The sequence below is a fragment of the Teleopsis dalmanni genome, chromosome 2, assembly GCF_002237135.1.
Source record: "Teleopsis dalmanni isolate 2A chromosome 2, ASM223713v2, whole genome shotgun sequence".
Taxonomy (NCBI): domain Eukaryota; kingdom Metazoa; phylum Arthropoda; class Insecta; order Diptera; family Diopsidae; genus Teleopsis; species Teleopsis dalmanni.
The window spans coordinates 100053468-100070572 of record NC_051847.1 but is presented as its reverse complement, the minus strand read 5'-3'; the positions used below and the strand labels follow the sequence as shown (position 1 = coordinate 100070572).

The 17105-nt window shown below is 31.8% G+C and overlaps 1 protein-coding gene across 1 annotated transcript in view; it reads left to right on the top strand.

Annotated features, from left to right (window-relative positions):
• Positions 1–17105, top strand: part of LOC119684243 — a gene marked incomplete at its 3' end in the record, with an annotated part of 30757 nt that extends 13652 nt beyond the window's left edge. Inside the window, 5 exon segments of the mRNA XM_038098248.1 lie at positions 257–1772; positions 3055–3227; positions 3278–5093; positions 10515–10646; positions 16434–17105. Coding sequence (XP_037954176.1) covers positions 618–1772; positions 3055–3227; positions 3278–5093; positions 10515–10646; positions 16434–17105 — 3948 coding nt within the window.

Below are 17105 nucleotides of genomic sequence, written 5' to 3'. Positions count from 1 at the left end.
ATCACATACAACTTCTTTTCAACAACACAAAAATCAAAATGCCCTCGTACGCTTATAAACAAGACCACGAACTGTCAAATGAATAAATTTTAAGCTTTCTGTCATTATTGGTTTGACAGCTAGATCGGTGCGAATTTTTTTGCAATCGTCTTCAGAGATCCTGTATTTAAAAATTTTCGTGAAGATTGTTGTATTGTAATATGTCTTTTGTACTAAAATATTCATAAAATGATATTGTTTATTTTTTTTATTTCAGGCACCCCGCATGCAATGAGCATAACAATAACTGCTTTTCTAAATTTTCCCTTGGAAACGTTACAAGCTTACAAAAAAAAACATTTCAGCTGAATAAATTATTTAAAATAAAAATAGGTGATCAAACGAATACATCATTCTTTTACCATAATCTAAAACACCAAACTAAAAAGAAGTTTAAAACTGAATACACGCAAAAGGAATTAACTCGTTTTGGATCAGAAGAAAACGTGTGCATTATTAAACCCAATATATTATACAGAGTTATAATACAATTTTCAAATGGAACTAAAAGAAAATCTGGCGCAAGTAACAAATACATTTCAAGAAAACAAAATGAGTTCAACTTCCATACTATATTAATGGAATGTGACCTTTTTAGTTACTGTTATTTTGACTTTGAACACTTTATTAGAACATATATATATATTGAACTTTCTAACAGAAAACTAAGGAAAAATGAGCTACAAAATAGCGGATGTCAAAACATATTAGTAACTAAAACAAGTAGTAAGAAAACAAAGACAAAATTAAATAAACAAAATGTAAATTATTTGAAGATTGAAGATTATAATTTAAATATACGCTATAAAATTGTACCTAAAAGTAAGCTTCATGAAAGAAATGTTTTTAAATTTACAATAAATAACGTCTTATCAAAAATGGAAACCATGAAAAAAGTGATTGATTCACCTCAGGCACCTACTACAACTCGTCGTGTTGGAACGGTTTCTTTCGAAGACAGTAAAGAAAAGTCGTCTAAGCAATATACGCAAAACATGAACCAGGAGAACATGAACGTATTATCAGAACCTGTCATATTTAAATCACCCTCAGTAGTGCAAATGCCTACTGCCACTACATGTAAAGCTGTTGAAAAGTTTAATCCAAATATGCGTTTCATCCGCAAAAATGTTGAACAATCTATTAAGAACATCAATTCTAATTACATGGAATTTGAAACAGAATTTCCTAGAGATTATGATGATAATATTGAAATGCTATCAAGAGAGGCTGAACATTTAGAAAAACAATTTTGTACCCCAACACGCACAAGTACAACTGAAGTAAAATTGCAAGTAATACATAATAAAGCTAACGATGATTACATTAACTTTAATAACATTGATCAGAAATCTACTTCCTGTTTAAATTCTAAACATATCGGATTTAAAGTGGAAGAAAAATTAGATGAAAAATTTTCTGAAGTAAGTACAGTGGAGAAAGAAAATGCAAAATCATTTTACAGCGATTCAGAAGAAAAACCTTTAAATCAATCGGGCGTACACTCGAGTACTGAAAGTAAAGGTACAGCTACTCCCATTCAAGTAGGTAGTACTGTAACAAGTACAATAAAAATTGCTTCATCAAAAGATGATGATGACGAACCTATAGCAATGTCTCCTTGTGGTCGTTTCTTTAAATACGATAAGGAAGTTGGTAGAGGATCATTTAAGACCGTATATCGTGGCCTAGATACCGAAACTGGAGTAGCAGTCGCTTGGTGTGAACTTTTGGTAAGTCAAATCCTTAATATTACAAAAAATCCGTTTTATATTTCTAATATAAAAACATTCTACTAATTAATTTATGTAATATTACAAATGACACGAATATACCCATTATATATATTTATACATGTACATCTATGTTAATTTGGACGTTAATATTTTTTATTTGATATATATGCATAGCTTAATTAAAGTACAAATAAAATTAAATAATTACATTTTAATGTTTTGTATGAGCTAATACGTCAATTTAATTATTACTGAAATTCAAAGGCATTAATCGCGTTAATCACAAATTTTTTTAAAAATTAACTTACACAAATAAGTTTTATGTCATTATACGTGACCAATTAATGAGACGAACATGATATGTTGCTTTCTTTTTTATTTTTTAAGCGACTGAACAATTTTAAATCGTGGTATATATCGCTGTTCCTAATGGCGTTTTTAAAATGTTCCGCAGAATCTTGTTCTCAAAACGTTGGAATATTTCGACTTCAATTTTATTTGATATTCTTACTTTTCCAGCGTATCGTTATAGCAGTGCACCACTAATTATTTTGATAATCTGCTGGCGAATTGTATAAGCGAATCGTTTTTGATACACTTCAAAAAATTTTAGTAAAAATAAAACAAAAAATATTGCTTGTAGCAATAGTATTTATCGTGCTTTTTAATTAGAACAAGTTTAATAGTTAAAAAAATGTAAATATTATCAATTTTGAAATTTTGATGACTAACTTTTCCCTTTAATTAATTAATGAAACATAATAAAAAGCAATCAGTCTCAAATGAAAAAAACTTAAAATTCATCAGAGACCCTTCAGTTAAAATTTATACGAACGGATATTATTTCCTGTTAACTGTTAGAATTACAAACTATTTAGGTTAGTCGAAAAAAAACAGATCGGTTATTATATTATTATAACTTAAATTTATCGTTTTTATTCTGAAAAAAAAAAATTAAATAAACGATCATAACAAAATTGTACATTCATTAATACATCCAAGTCTGCATTCCAAAATATAATTTAAACTTTGTCAATTACATTTGAATCACATAAATTACCAAAAACTTCGGTATGTCGTTTTTAGTTTTCTTATAGACAAGCCTATGGAGTATCTATTGGTAAAAATTTCTTAAAGTGGTCTGAACATCTTTATTTTAGGACACAGTAGAAAGACAGAGTCGTTAATTATAGTTCATTTAATCGTATCTTAAAAATTTTTAAAATTTAAAAAAAAAAAATATTAAAATATTTTATTTTTGGTAACAATTTATTTTCAGGATAAACAAGTAAAAAAAAGTGAACGAACTCGTTTTCGAGAAGAGGCAGACATGCTTAAAAAATTGCAACATCCAAATATAGTGCGATTTTATACTTATTGGGAGTTCACAATTTCTCGGAAAAAAAATATTGTTTTGGTAACTGAGTTAATGCTGTCGGGAACTTTAAAGTCGTAAGTTAACTGTATTCTTTATTAAAATTTTTCTTACTATTTTTTTATAGGTATTTGAAGCGCTTTAAGAAAATAAATCCCAAAGTGTTAAAGTCATGGTGTCGTCAAATATTGAAAGGCTTACATTTTTTACATACACGACCTCTGCCTATCATTCATCGTGATCTAAAATGTGATAATATATTCATTACCGGTACAACGGGAAGTGTTAAAATTGGTGATTTAGGCCTTGCAACTTTAAAAAATCGATCGCATGCAAAATCCGTTATCGGTACTCCAGAATTTATGGCACCTGAAATGTATGAAGAACATTATGATGAGTCGGTTGATGTTTACGCATTTGGGATGTGCATGTTAGAGATGGCAGTATCGGAATATCCTTATAGTGAGTGCAAAGGACCAGCACAAATTTATAAAAAAGTAATATCAGGAATAAAACCCGCAGCTCTCGCAAAAGTTGAAGATCCCAAAGTACGAGAAATTATCGAAAAATGTATTGAGCTTAAGAAAGAAGATCGCCCTAGCTGTAAAGATTTACTTAATTCTGAATTTTTTGAAGAAGATATTGGAATTCGTGTTGAACCAACAGCTACTGAAGCTTTTTTAAATAACTCGGTAAATAATATTATAGAATTTAGACTTCGTTTCCTTGATCCGAAAAAACGTTCTTCTAAACACAAAGAAAATGAAGCTATTCAATTTGAATATGATATAAAAAAGGATGATTGTGAACAAATTTGTCATGACATGACTAAAGAAAATATTATTAACGAAGAAGACACGAGATCAGTGATTCGTCTTTTAAAAGTACAAGTATTTTCATTAATAAGGGAAAGACTGCAACGACAAACACAATTACAACTTCAAAACGAAAAATCACGTTTAGAAAAATTAGCCTTACAGAAACAACGGGAAATGCTCTTACCGGAAGAAGATGAAGACGAAGCAGATTCAGAAGAAGATGACGATGATTTGAAATGGGTTTCAAAGATGGAGTTAACTGAATCTAAAGAAAGTGATGTTAAAACAAAGTCTGTTACAAATATTAATAAAAGTACTAGTGCAGAAATTATTCTTAATGAAATTCAAAATGATATTATCATTTCAAATAGTGAACAAAATTTGCCCGATGAAAAACAGCAGATACATAATCAAATATTAAATCAGGATTCTTTTGAAACTTTACCAAATATTTTGCAAAGTAATGCAAACATTCAAACTCAATTACAACAGCCTGAAAAATGTTCAAATGACACACATAATCAACATCAATTAGATTTAAAGGAAAATATGGATATTAATTTGGAAAAATCAGTTCATTTTTATGACTCTGCTAATAAACACCCATTTCAGGTGCCAAACAATGATCATCAATCACTATTATACATAAATAAACTTACAAATTCACAAAATTTATCAACAGTTAATGGTGACAACAAAAACCAACAAGGCGATGAAAGTTCATTGCAAGTATTACAGGATAATAGCTTTTTATCACATATTGCTCAAGCATCTATCCAACATAATCCTGAAGTTGCATATCATCAAGAAACTGTACAGGATAAATTGTCTGCCATGACATTAAATATTAACAAGACGACTGCACCACAGTGTTTAGAAACAAGTACCATATATCCTAATGATTTGAATAAAGTTTCGGATATTTCAACGGATGATGGCCAAAGTTCACGACTTCCAAAACATCGGCGAATGTATCGTAATGGGTCTGAACGTGTTCCGAAACTTACTATTACTGGAATAGAAAATGCAACAGTTATAAATTGTCAAATGGAAAATAAACCGAATACGATTACTTTTAAGTTTGATATTTGCGACGTTAATCCAATGGATATTGCTAACAAATTGGTAATGTTGCATTTATAAAAATAATAATATAGTATATATTTAAAATTTAACATTTTTAAGTTTTTTTTTATATTTAAAAAACTTACCATTATTCGTCAATGTAGGAGTCTTACATTAATAATTATGAACTTTGGGCAAAAGTCAATCAAATTCGATCTACCGTATGACATAAACAATAAACAAGTGTATTTACAGTGCTTGCTAAATTTCGGTTGTTGCCATATTACTATATTTAGCCCGGCTTAAAACAGCCGAAATAATTATCTTTGAGCACCATTAGTTTGTCTTGAATTCACAATGATTGGGACAGATAAATGATGTTAAAACTTCATTTCAAGTAATTTAAAATTATTTCCATCTCAAATACGCTCAGATAAAACTGATGTGAGAGTATTTTAAACGAGTGGTCATCGTGTAGTGACTATTTGATGTGACTGTGCTATGCTTAAGTATACATCCTAGGGGGAAAATTAAGTAATTATGTATCTAATGTTAGTTGTGAAGGTTCCTTACTGCCTACCGGGTTTACCTTTACAGGCACTTTAGTGACAAATACCCAATAAATTCGTTATAGATGCTGTATATTTGTTACCTGCTCTGACCCGAACGAGCATATTTTGTGTATATCTGTACAAATGTATTTATTATCTCTTAATGTCGTGCTATTGAAAACTATTGTAAATATCACATTTCAAAATAAAAATATTTCTAGAACACATATGTGTGCCAGAATTGCTTACATTTTTCATACTTTTAATTTTTCACAAATTTTATGTAGGGCCGGGACATATTAAATGTTTAAATTAAAATAATTCATATTTACATTTTATGAATTTCAACGTTCATATTGTAATTTTGATATTTCCAAACTAAGAGGTTTGCACAATACTTGGTCTGATCTAAATTAGTCAGCGTAAAAATTAAGAGAAAACATGCGTTAATATAGAGCAGTATTGTAAGAAATACTATAGTCTTGATAGTTGTTCAGGATCTCTTGATATTATTGCTTCTTATACCGGTGAGTTTAAGCTAGTTTTAGGGCCTTTAAAATGTGCTATCTAGATTTCGGTTCCAGTCCGAACTGCTGCCTACCCTCCATAATTACATGCTTTATAACATAGATATATTTCTCATTGAAGTCACCAATTGCACTTTAACCAATTACCAATTGACAGTGGTAATCTAGCAATTAAACTAGTTATCAACATAATTGTTTTAATAGTTTATTTTTGGTTTATATACATATGTATAGTGTTGTTTCTTATTTGTAATTCGTTTATAATAGTATATGTGGTATTCCTTTTATTAGTTAGAATTTGTATACCAATTTTTTTGGTCAAGTTTGACATATTCTAGCATAAATTTTATTACAATGCTTTAGTTTACACGCGCTTATTGTGTTGTATACATCGATTTTAAATTGTGTCTCTGCGAAAAAATAAAATTTTATAATGAACATTTTCGTGCGATGATTTTTCATGATTTTTGACGCGGATTAACTAGAAAAGAATGTATCAATCAATTAAGTTCGACATTTGGTGATGAGATACTACATCCAGCGACTGTAAAACGCTGGTTCAATGAGTTCGAGCGTAGTCGTCGTTTTCTTTCAGTTGTTGTGTTGAGATGGATCGGCATGTTATATACCAGCAGAAAGAGGCGTTCGTGAGTATTGGGATCAGTATACATTCAATTTTGGGTCATCCTTTACCACGACAATGCAAGCTTAAACACATCATCTCAAATAAAAGAGATTTTAGGCACTCAAAACGTCGAACTGTGACTTATTTCTATTCCCAAACATTAGGAAAAAAATGAGTGGCAAGCATTTTTCTACACCTGAACAGTCCGTTAAGACATTCAAAATCCTGGTTTTGAAGATACCAACTACAGATTGGCAAAACTATATTTTCATTGTTAGGCGCAAGACTTAAAAGGCAACCGTCGTATATTTTCAGCTCTAGCTTTATTTAATTTATCTAAGACATTTTCTAGTTTTGTAAATGGGAATTTATCAATCACTATTTTTTTTTTGTTTAACTATTTAAACAAACTATTAAATTTATCATCATCAGCGTTTCAGCTCGGGGCGAGCTTTAGCTGCATCAATCAGCTTTCTCCATTCTGCTTTGCATGTTGTTTTAGACCTCCAATACCATACCCATTATACCCATTATTCTGATGTAGTCAATCAAGTTGTCGAGTCATCTTATACGTGGCCTTCCTCTGCTACGGTCGTTGTAGGGCTTAAAATGACGTGTCCGATCCATCTCAAGCCCTGCGACTTTGCAAAATTTACAGCATCTTTACCGTTTCAAAGTTGTAGTAACTCTGCTTTCGTGCACCGACAAAATTCTTTGTGGTTCATGTGACCATAAATCTTTCTCAACACCTTCCTTTCGGAAGCTCTGATTTGATTTTCATCTGCTGTCGCTTAAGTCCAAATTTCGGCCCCGTAATATAATACTCGGCGGAGGATTGCCTTGTAAACGTGTTGTTTGGTGCTTCTGGTCACGATTTTAGATTTAAAGATTCTCGAGTGTCCGTAATAACTACTGTTTGCTGCCACAATTCTGTCTTGAATACAAACACTGATGTCGTTGTTGCTATTAATGAGGACACCCAGGTATTAAGCGCTTTTAACTTTTTCAAAAGTCAAAACATCGACTTGAATGGATTTGAAAATACGGCTGTGCGTGTTTCTTCCAACCCTCATGTATTTTGTTTTCTTCTCGTTATTACCTTTATTCTGAGTTATAAGTCGGCGAACTTTTCTTTCATGTAGTATAGTGATCATTGTGTCATCTACGTAGGCAATGGTCAGTGATGTTATGTTGAATATGTTTCCTGTTACCACTAGCCACTTAATGGCATCGTGAAGATGTAGGTTGAAAATGGTGGTTAAAAGCGAATCACCTTGTTTCACTTCACTTTTATTTTCAAAAGCATCTGTTAGACTGTCTTGCACCATCACTTTTCCATTCGTGTCGCGCAGTGTAACCGTTACCAATTTTATGAGCTTCGGATTGATCCCGAGTGACCGTAGGGCTTCCTGGATCATTTTTCTATCAATACTGTTAAATGCTTGTCTGAAGTCAATGAAGAGAATATGCACTAGTGTGTTGAACTCATAACGTTTTTCCAGATTCTGTTTAAGGAGAAATGTTTGGTTGGTCGTGAAACGATTCGGTCTAAAGTTACTTTGATAATTAGTTATTTTGATGATTAAGATTTTCTCCGCTGCGTTCTTTAGTCGCTTGTTTAATATGCATGTAAATATCTTGTAACATGTACATAGTAGTGTGATGCCTCGGTAATTATTGCAATCTAGTTTGTCGCCTTTCTTGTATAGCGGCACTACTACACCACGTTTTTTCCGCACTGATTTATAAGGTCTGTTGATGTACTATCTTTACAAGGTACTTTCCCGTTTTTCAATTGCTTAATGGCTTGTGTAAATTCTTTTAGTGTGGGTTCTGGTTCTTGTTCTGCACTTGGAGCTAAGTCTATCAATGATAGGTAATTACTTTCTATACCAACGTTGAAGAGTTCTTAAAAATGTTCTTGCCATCTTTTGATACCGTCCTCTTTTTCTACTAATAGTTCCCCGTCTTTGTCTTTACACATGTTGAGTAGCACTAGGAAACCCTTTGTTTGATGTTGTTGAAAAAATTTTTTGCGTTTCGATCTTAGTTTCCAATGCTGCTGCGATTTCTCCTCACGCCAATAATTTCTTCTGCTACTTTTGTGATAAAATTTGCAAATATTTTCCAGTGCTCGTTTATATTGGGATGGTTTGTGATACGTCCAAGAGATTCGTTTTTTTATGCTTATATTGTTGAACCGCTTTGCTGTCATATAACTTGTTAACGTTAACCTACTCTTCTAACCTACTCTACTAGAACATGACCGCTATCAACATTCGCGCTTCTTCTGCGACGAACATCAAGAATAAACAATTTTTTTAATATAGTCAATAAGAATATGATCAATTTGGTTGACTGTTATTGAATCTGGGAGCTGTCATGTGTCGTTGTATGTATTTTTGTGTAGAAAATGTGTGCTGCTAATGTACATACCGGAGCCAGTTGCACGCTGACATAACCGTTTGCCATTGTCTGATGACACGGCGTGTAGTAAGTGTAAACCGGCTACGGTAAGGTTGCATTGCTCTCTTCCAATTTTGGCATTGAAGTCTCCAAGTAATACCTTTGTACCATGTGTTGTAATTTTACTCAGTGTATTGTCTAAGTTTGCGTAAAATGTCTCTTTAACGATATCACCAGCATGTTTTGCTGGAGCATAGGCACTTATCAGCGTAAGTTTGTCAAACATTCCTTTCAAGGAGATTACACAAATTCTAACATTTATTAGTTTGAAGCCGACATGCGAACAGCAGCACGCCAACATTGTACTTTTACATTTGCGTAATTGTTTCTTGCAGTACTCCTGCTCTCAGCAGAGTACGTACGTTCCATGCTCCCAAAATTATATCACATTTCCGCTTTTTCAGCCTTGTTTTATTTTTCTTGTTTGGTTGATGATGAATCACAATATTTTTGGCAAGGCTAGTATTCAATTTTCTTTTTCTTCTGCTCAAGTGTTTTTAAATACGCGGAGAGGTTTGTCTCAAGCACTGAATGATTTTCGTCAAGACCCAAGCCTAGCTTCTCGTTTGCACGTATACAATTTATACACTTGTTAACCGACTCATCAATCTCAAGTTCGGTGTCTTTGGTGACATTTACGACAATATTCTTCGTACCTACAATAAGGCGCTCTATAGATGAAGCCCTGGCACTTGTAACAGATCATTAAGTCAGTTGCACAGTAAATTATACACTTTTCCCAGCTAATATTTATCTTTTCTGCTTCCATAGTTCTTGTAAATATGTTCGAGTCCGTTTCAAAAATTGAGTTGTAGAATACTTTGCCATCTCACTTTATTTCGTTTATTTTTGCTGATTTTAGTTTACAATCGGAGAGACACTGGTTTTGCTTTCGTGAATTTTCTATCATTTCTTGCTCATTGCATTTAAAGCTGATTCTAGAGATAGAGACAGTAAACCGTGGCTTAATAGTGTTTGGGACTTTTACTTTATACTTCTTGCTTATAGCACCTTCTACTGCACGTTTTATTTTTTCACGCTCGGAATTACTTTCTGCTTCGATAACAATGGTGCCGTTGTTTTTTTTTTCATGGATATTAGCCAATTTCAAATTTTCCGGGTTTATCTTGTTGTTTAGGCTTTGTTATGCTTTTACAATATCTTGCTTTGATTTAGGGAGACATTTCTCCCTTTACTAAACAGACATTTTATATAAAATACTAAAGTTGGTACTTAACTTCTTATTCTAATATTTCAGGACATTTCCAAACCCAATGATCACAGTTAATGTTATATTTTTGTATTATTGTAGGTCACTCAAAGTCTACTATCGCAATGTCAATGCAGTATTTTTGTTGAGTTAATAAATGATATAATTCAGCAAGTAAAGTTGGATCCAAATTTTCTTCACACTTCAAAAAACTTAGTCCAGGACGCTGAAGAGGTAAATTATTTTTTTACTCATGTCTATTATTTATTTATTTTGTAGTTAATATACTATAATATATGAAAAACACGTTTTTATTATATTTAAACCGCTGTAAACAATATTTCCTATATCTGCAAAGTAACACAGCACTACATATTTATACTATATTTATATATTGTAGGTAATAATTAATAATAAATAATAATAATAATTTCCAAAAATATCTTCTGCGAATAAAAATTGTATTTAAATTCTTTTTTGGAAGCTAAATAATATAAAGTTATGTCTTGGATAGGAAGAAAAGTTCCTCACTAAAGCAAAATGAGATAAGAATTAAACAGCAATTCCAGGCAGTGAAAAATATATCCTGGATATCCTGTTCCGACCCAATAAAAAACAAGTATTACTATGAAAGAAGTAATTCCACTGATAATTAAACCTAAATGTAAGAAAGACGACACTACAACAAGAAAAGATTTAAAAAAAAGGTGGACTTTATTAACCTAAATAATACCAACATTCAGTCAAGAAGTAGGGGCACAGTGATAATAAAAAATGAAAATAATCAGAAAAGGCGAATTTTAAAAACGGTAATTAAAAAAAAAATAATCGACAACGACGAAATTAAAAACAATAAGGAAATATGTAAAACTAAAATTATCTTTTAGAGAATTACAATCCGATATTAGAAACCAATGCAATGATGTCGAGTCCGACCAATCCCACATGTAAGCACTGTTTGTATTGATGGCCAATAGCTAAAGATTACACAAACAACCGTTTCGAACCATTTGAATGAGGCTAGATACAAGAAGAAATTCGTATGGATCCTACACGAGTTAACGCAAAAAACCTCTTAGACTGAATCTCGATCTGCAAATTTTTACTGAATCGCAACAAAATCGATTCATTTCTGAAGCAGTTGGTGACTGGTGATGTGAAGTGGTGACGGATTACTTACGACAATAACATGCGAAAACGGTCGTAGTCGAATCGAGGTGAGCAGGCTGAGTCGGTGTCCAAGCCAGAATTGACGGCCATGAAGATTCTGTTTTGCTGTATGTTTGGGAAAATTGTCAGGGATTTAACTACTACAGAATGAGCTGCTTCCCTTTAGCAAAACTCTTAATTCAGAACTGTACTCGTACGGTCAACAATTGGCCCGTCTGAATTAAGCAATCGCCTAGAAACGATCACCTTTGGGCAATAGGAGAGGAATTGTGTTCCATCAGGACAACGCCAGGCCATACACATCACACATCGATAATGACTCGCCAAAAGCTCCGGGAGTTTGGTTAGGAAGATCTTATTTGCAAAAGAGGTTTATGAAAATCGGCTGTCTTAATTTTTTGCCAATAGAGATGAGAACTTCTATGAGAGAGGCAAAATGAAACTACCTTCAAAATGGCAACAAGTTATCGAACAAAACAGTGTATATTGGACCTAAATCGAATCATTTTCACTATGTTAAATAAGCCTTCTTTTTACTAACAATAATGCGAGACAGTGTCGATGTACCCGCTTGGACGAAAACTCAGAGATTTAGAAACTGCCATAAGCAATAATTAAAAAAAACTAGTAAGGAAAAAAAATTCGAGTGCAAAACTTATGATTTTATGTATTTCAAGATCTATTATGTATTATGTAGTGCAGATTTAGGGTTGTTCTAGGTATAAGGGCATGAAAACACGGCATGATTTGATCATATTAAAATTTTTTTCTGCAAAATGCCACACCAGCATATCCGATATATATTAAAATTGGTTGCCTCTATATAACAACTCTTCATGATGAAGTAATTTCAGAAAAAGAAAATAAAAGTTATTTGCGTAATCTCTGAAAAAATACGGACAGAGTGATTGCCGGTTATGTAACTCTACTATAATCTGGGTAGAAACAATTATTTCATTTGACGCTTTATATAAATACATTCATATTAACTATGCTTACGACTCTACACGATTGTACGTAGCTGCGGGCATACACATTTATATTGTGTACGTTTTGTATGGCATTTGCATTTTGCTTATTTTATTTTCGTAGTCAAAAAGGATTCTTTAAATAATTGAAACTGGAATGTTTTGCTTAGTATGTTATATAAACGCTAAAATATAGACGCCAAATTATAAATGAATCATTTTAAATACAAACATTTAATTGTATTAAATTGTATAAAAATTTATTTAACGAAATATTGTGAAATATATGCTACACAATACAATATTTTATATATTAGTGTTAAGTCGAAACTATGAGTAATATATTATAAATCAAGATGTATATTACAAACCACATTGAAAAGATTGGTGGTGCAGATCGATTCTTGTTGTCCAATACAATTGTATTTTAATATGGCACTGCCCAATAAGTAGGAATACCGATATCGATCTGTACCACCAATTTTTTCAATTTGGTTGTTGTTATGTGATTGTGGGCAAGCCATGTCATATGTGGGTTCACAAGCATGTTCTTTATACCATTTTTAGTTTATTATTTAGTGTTCGATTTGTACAGCCAGTTTTACTAATGCTAAACAAATACCCATACCTAAAGTTGTTGATGAGTCATGTGCCAATACGATGATTACTATTTATATTTTAACGTTTCCATACTAAAATTTGACATTATTAAACATAATCTACCTTAGACTGTTTGTCAAAAGAGCGATATTTGTCTTATTTACAATGATTTGTAAATTGTATGTACACGAAAAAATGGAACTAGCGCGAGAAAACTTTCGTGCGATGATTTATTACGACTTTCGATCAACTTACTTCCACATTTCGCGAAAAAGCTCCATCCTTAACCACTGTGAAACGCTTGTACAATCATTTTAATAATGGCCACAGTTCGCCACGAACGTTGAAATTCGTGAAAGTTGTCCAAAATCAGTTGTGCCAGAAATCATTGATGCTGTGCAAAAACTGATAATGCAAGATCGGCATGCAACATACTGTGAGATTGAGGGAATTAGTTCAACTAGGCATTAGTTCTACCAGCATATATATAATATTGTACGATCATTTAGACGTGAGAAATTTGACAATCATTTGACAAAATCTTAAAACGATGCTCGTGTCAATTGGGGCACACAAATACTCAATGACAGTGCTTCATAAGACGTATAGAAGAATGTAACAGGTGACGAATCATAGATACATGCATATGAGCCGAAACGATAACAGCAGTCGACTGTATGAGTGTTTCAAGATGAACCAAATCCAACAAAAGTTTTGGAAACAAACGGTCACATGTTTTTTTGCTAAAACTGATAATGTGGCAACTATACCATTATGTACAACCATTTGTTTGGCGGAAGTCTTCCGTCGGATTATTCTCCACCTACATCAACACAATGCGAGTGCTTACACATTTCGTCTAACAACCGACTATTGGAACATTCTCAAAATCAAATTAATGGTTTATCCCTATGGTCTTGCAGTCCTGATTTGGTACCCAATGACTTCTTCTTATATCCGAACGTCAGGAATAAATTGCGTGGATTTATTGCGACGATTTTTGTTAGTGGAAGAAGCCGTTGTTGCATTTAAAAATTATACTTTGGATAATGTCTGAAGAAGATTCGAAAAATTGCTTTGACAAATGGTTCGAACGCATGCAGAAATGTATTAATCTTAAAGGACAAACTTCGAGAAACAAAAAATCAATTTTCAACGATAAGTTAATATTTTTTATTTTTAGGCTCAAAATATAAATATGGACCCTCGTACTCCATCGGCTAGATAATGTCTCTATGACCGGAAATCAATATATTAACAAATGAATACTTTACCAGTACGACCTATAACAGATGCTGGTTAGGTTGGGTTAACCTAATCATTAATTAAATTAATATACTGTTGCGATATCACGGGTTTCCCCATTTGTGCAAAAGAAAATTCACGTGAAAGTTTTTAAACTTATCTATATCTCAAATTTAGAAAAGGTACCTAAAAATTTCAGATATTCTACTGGTTTAAGAAAATTACTGACATATATTTCCTTTACCTTTGTAGAGTCACAACCACTATAGAACTCAAAATAGGATACACCAAATCTCATTGCATGTCTTTGTAACACTCAATGACTTGTCACATAGTTATTATAGTAAGCTTATTTGTGTAAAAAACATATTTCTAATAGCAATGTATTATTATTTATTGTCAATGACAACGTTAAAATGTTGCACATACTTTGAATTACATGTGTGGCTAAAGTTAAAATAACTTTCATTGCGAATACTCCGTGAAACATTTTCCACGTTAAAAACTTTCCGTATATTTATATTCAATTCTAATTTTACGACACTGGTAGATGCCACAAGTGGTAGGAATACTAACTTTTTCTGATCAACTTTAACAGTAGTAATAATTTTTTTTTCTAACACGGACTTTGTTGATTTTAATGATCAATAAAAGATAATATTTACAGATTTTCTGCTGTAAAATTAATTTTTTTCATTGCCCTAAGTCTAATATACTAATATACACGCTATCTATTTTCCGTAGAGGTGAAATGCAAAATAGTAGTATTTGATAACTCAACACGAACTCGATTGTACATTTATATATATTTAAAGTAATTTGTTTTCATTTATTCAAAACCAGAAAAAATTCGAGATTTTTTGCTATAATTCGGGTTTAGCTTATTTGTCTGTCAATGATTTAAAAATCACAACTTTTTAATTTTGTCTGAAGTTTTGTTTTCTTCATATAAAATTTAGGACTATCTTCAGGTTTTGAAAATTACGATACAAATTCGTAAAAGCAAATTAGAAGTTCCAATTACCAAATAAGTACTAAGTCGATTAATTCAAAATAAAACGAGGACGATTACCAAACCACACAGATAGTTCATCGCATATATAGTACATCGCAGAGGTAGTCTGGAGTGATTCTTTCACAAAATACACTGAATCAAAAGGCTCACATTTGGTTCATAGCACATAAGAAAACTTATGTAGTATATCATTAATTGTGTGGCTGCAAAAGTTCATTGCTAGCTGCTGAGGTGTGCTATATCGATTAAATAGATCTCATTCATACCATTGGCGAGACTTACACGTAGCGTCATTCATTCTTCCTTCACAAGATATCTAATAAGCATGTTAAATAGATGTTATTATAGTTTTTAAATAGGTATTTTAAAAAACATTTGATTAATGTAGTAAAGATATATTAAACCTAGTTTTTTGATGAATTCCTTTACTTCAAGAATTAATATTCTGTGTTGCAAGGATAATAAAAGTTCTTGTAAAACTAATGGTGACTATTCCGACTATCAACGGCCGCGAAAAGGTTTTTACAGTGTCCATTTCATAAGAGATATATATCGCTTTATTATAATGAAGCCGCTTCATTTCGCGTTCAAAAGCACTAAAACGTATAGTGTTCTCAACATATTAAAATATAAATTTTAAGTTTTTATTTTTCTCACTCTATTTTACTAATTCTAAATGTATATTTGATTTGATGTGCGGCAAAAAACACAAAAATTCTCTGGGAGTGGAGAAATTACACAGAGAGATGCTTATAGTAGACACATTTAATGGTTTCATTACAATTTCTTATGATGTGTATATTATTTCGACCTAACATTTATTTATTTTATGTTTATATTAAAAAAAGTTGCGTTTCAATCGTCTGCAAGGTATTGATGCATGACTTTTGATCTACATATTTTATATAAATATAGTATATTTTTGTCAATAAGTTTAGACTATATTTAGTTAAAAATCTTTATATATATATATATAATGTTAAAACAATTGAAACTTAAAATCTTTTCCCTTTTCAAATTTAGCAAAGTATCCAACCAGTCAAAACTTATAATATTACGGAAACTATGGTATGTGGAGAAAAGATTTCGAATCCTGCCATCAATTCACCTTTATCACCAAACTCCGAAAGTTGCTTACATTCAAAGAATGAAGTTGATCTTCAATACATAAATAAGCATATTCCAATAGAAGATAATAACACAACAGCGAAAAAAAATACTTCTTCTGGTTGCGATAATATAAATAACAGTGATACACATGAATCTACTTCGGTATCTAGAAAAACCAGTACATCAGAATATACATCATTGTCGTCAGATTGCACTCCTGATAACACAATTACCACATCACCTTCGGTACCATATCCTGAACATAAAATAAGTTTTGATATAACTAATGACAGCGATTTAATTCTTAATGAAGTACCAGATAATGGAGGCTGTTCATCCCAAACAGAAAATATTTTTACAGATAAATGTACCAACGACGATCAAAAATTAGCAGAAACTGATTTAAAATTGCACGACGAAGATAATAAAAATTTTACTTCACCAAATACACGAAAAATATCTCGTTTTCTTGTTCACAACGTACAATCTAATAGTGCTGTAGAGTTAAATCCGGGTGTCAATATTATGGAAATCAGTGATAATATCGAAAAGAATGCAGATGATGTATTAGATATACGTGATAGT